A 624-nucleotide genomic window follows, 5' to 3' on the forward strand; every position below is an offset into this window, starting at 1 on the left:
TATGGAATTCACCTTCTAAAAGTATACAATTCAGTGGTTGTTAGTATATTCACACAGTTGTGCAACCATTACCACTGTCTAATTTTAAACATTGTCATCACCCTAGAAAGAAATCCCATATCCTGTTTCCCCCTCCTGCCAGTTCTCACATGAAAAGGTCAGTCATATAAACTGTTCTGTGTTTGTGTCTGAACAGGAAGCAGTTCAGTTCTTTAACGTGACTACCCTCCAGAAGGAGCTGTATGACTTTGCTAAGGAAAATATAATGGATGATGATGAGGTAAGTTTTCATGCTTAGCACACATCTGGCTAAGAGAAAATATTACTCACATCTTTGCTAAAATCACTGGAAGACCAAGTTGCCCCTGAAATAAGAAACAGAAGGGGACCTTGACAAAGACAGTTGCTGTGGGTGTTTTAATGAAAGGCAGAACACAGACATGAAAAAGAATGGCTTTCTAGGAAAGTTAGGCAGAGGTGCCACACTCCTAATGATAAAATGTGTGTGTAGTGACACTCCTGGAATCCGCAGTAGTCATTCAAACTTTACCCTTTAACTTCATAAAGACACAGTGAAGTTTTAATTTCTCAGGACTCTGAAGATACTTGGAAAACTCTCACCCC

The 624-nt window shown here is 39.4% G+C and overlaps 1 protein-coding gene across 1 annotated transcript in view; it reads left to right on the forward strand.

Annotated features, from left to right (window-relative positions):
* Positions 1-624, forward strand: part of CRTAP (cartilage associated protein) — a 27,475-nt gene that overhangs the window by 17,783 nt on the left and 9,068 nt on the right. The window contains exon 6 of the mRNA XM_023513137.1: positions 197-280. Within this exon, the coding sequence (XP_023368905.1) occupies positions 197-280 (84 nt within the window). The remainder of the gene's footprint in view (positions 1-196; positions 281-624) is intronic.

Source organism: Otolemur garnettii, unplaced genomic scaffold (genome assembly GCF_000181295.1).
Source record: "Otolemur garnettii isolate 467f Iridium unplaced genomic scaffold, OtoGar3 scaffold00002, whole genome shotgun sequence".
Classification (NCBI taxonomy): domain Eukaryota; kingdom Metazoa; phylum Chordata; class Mammalia; order Primates; family Galagidae; genus Otolemur; species Otolemur garnettii.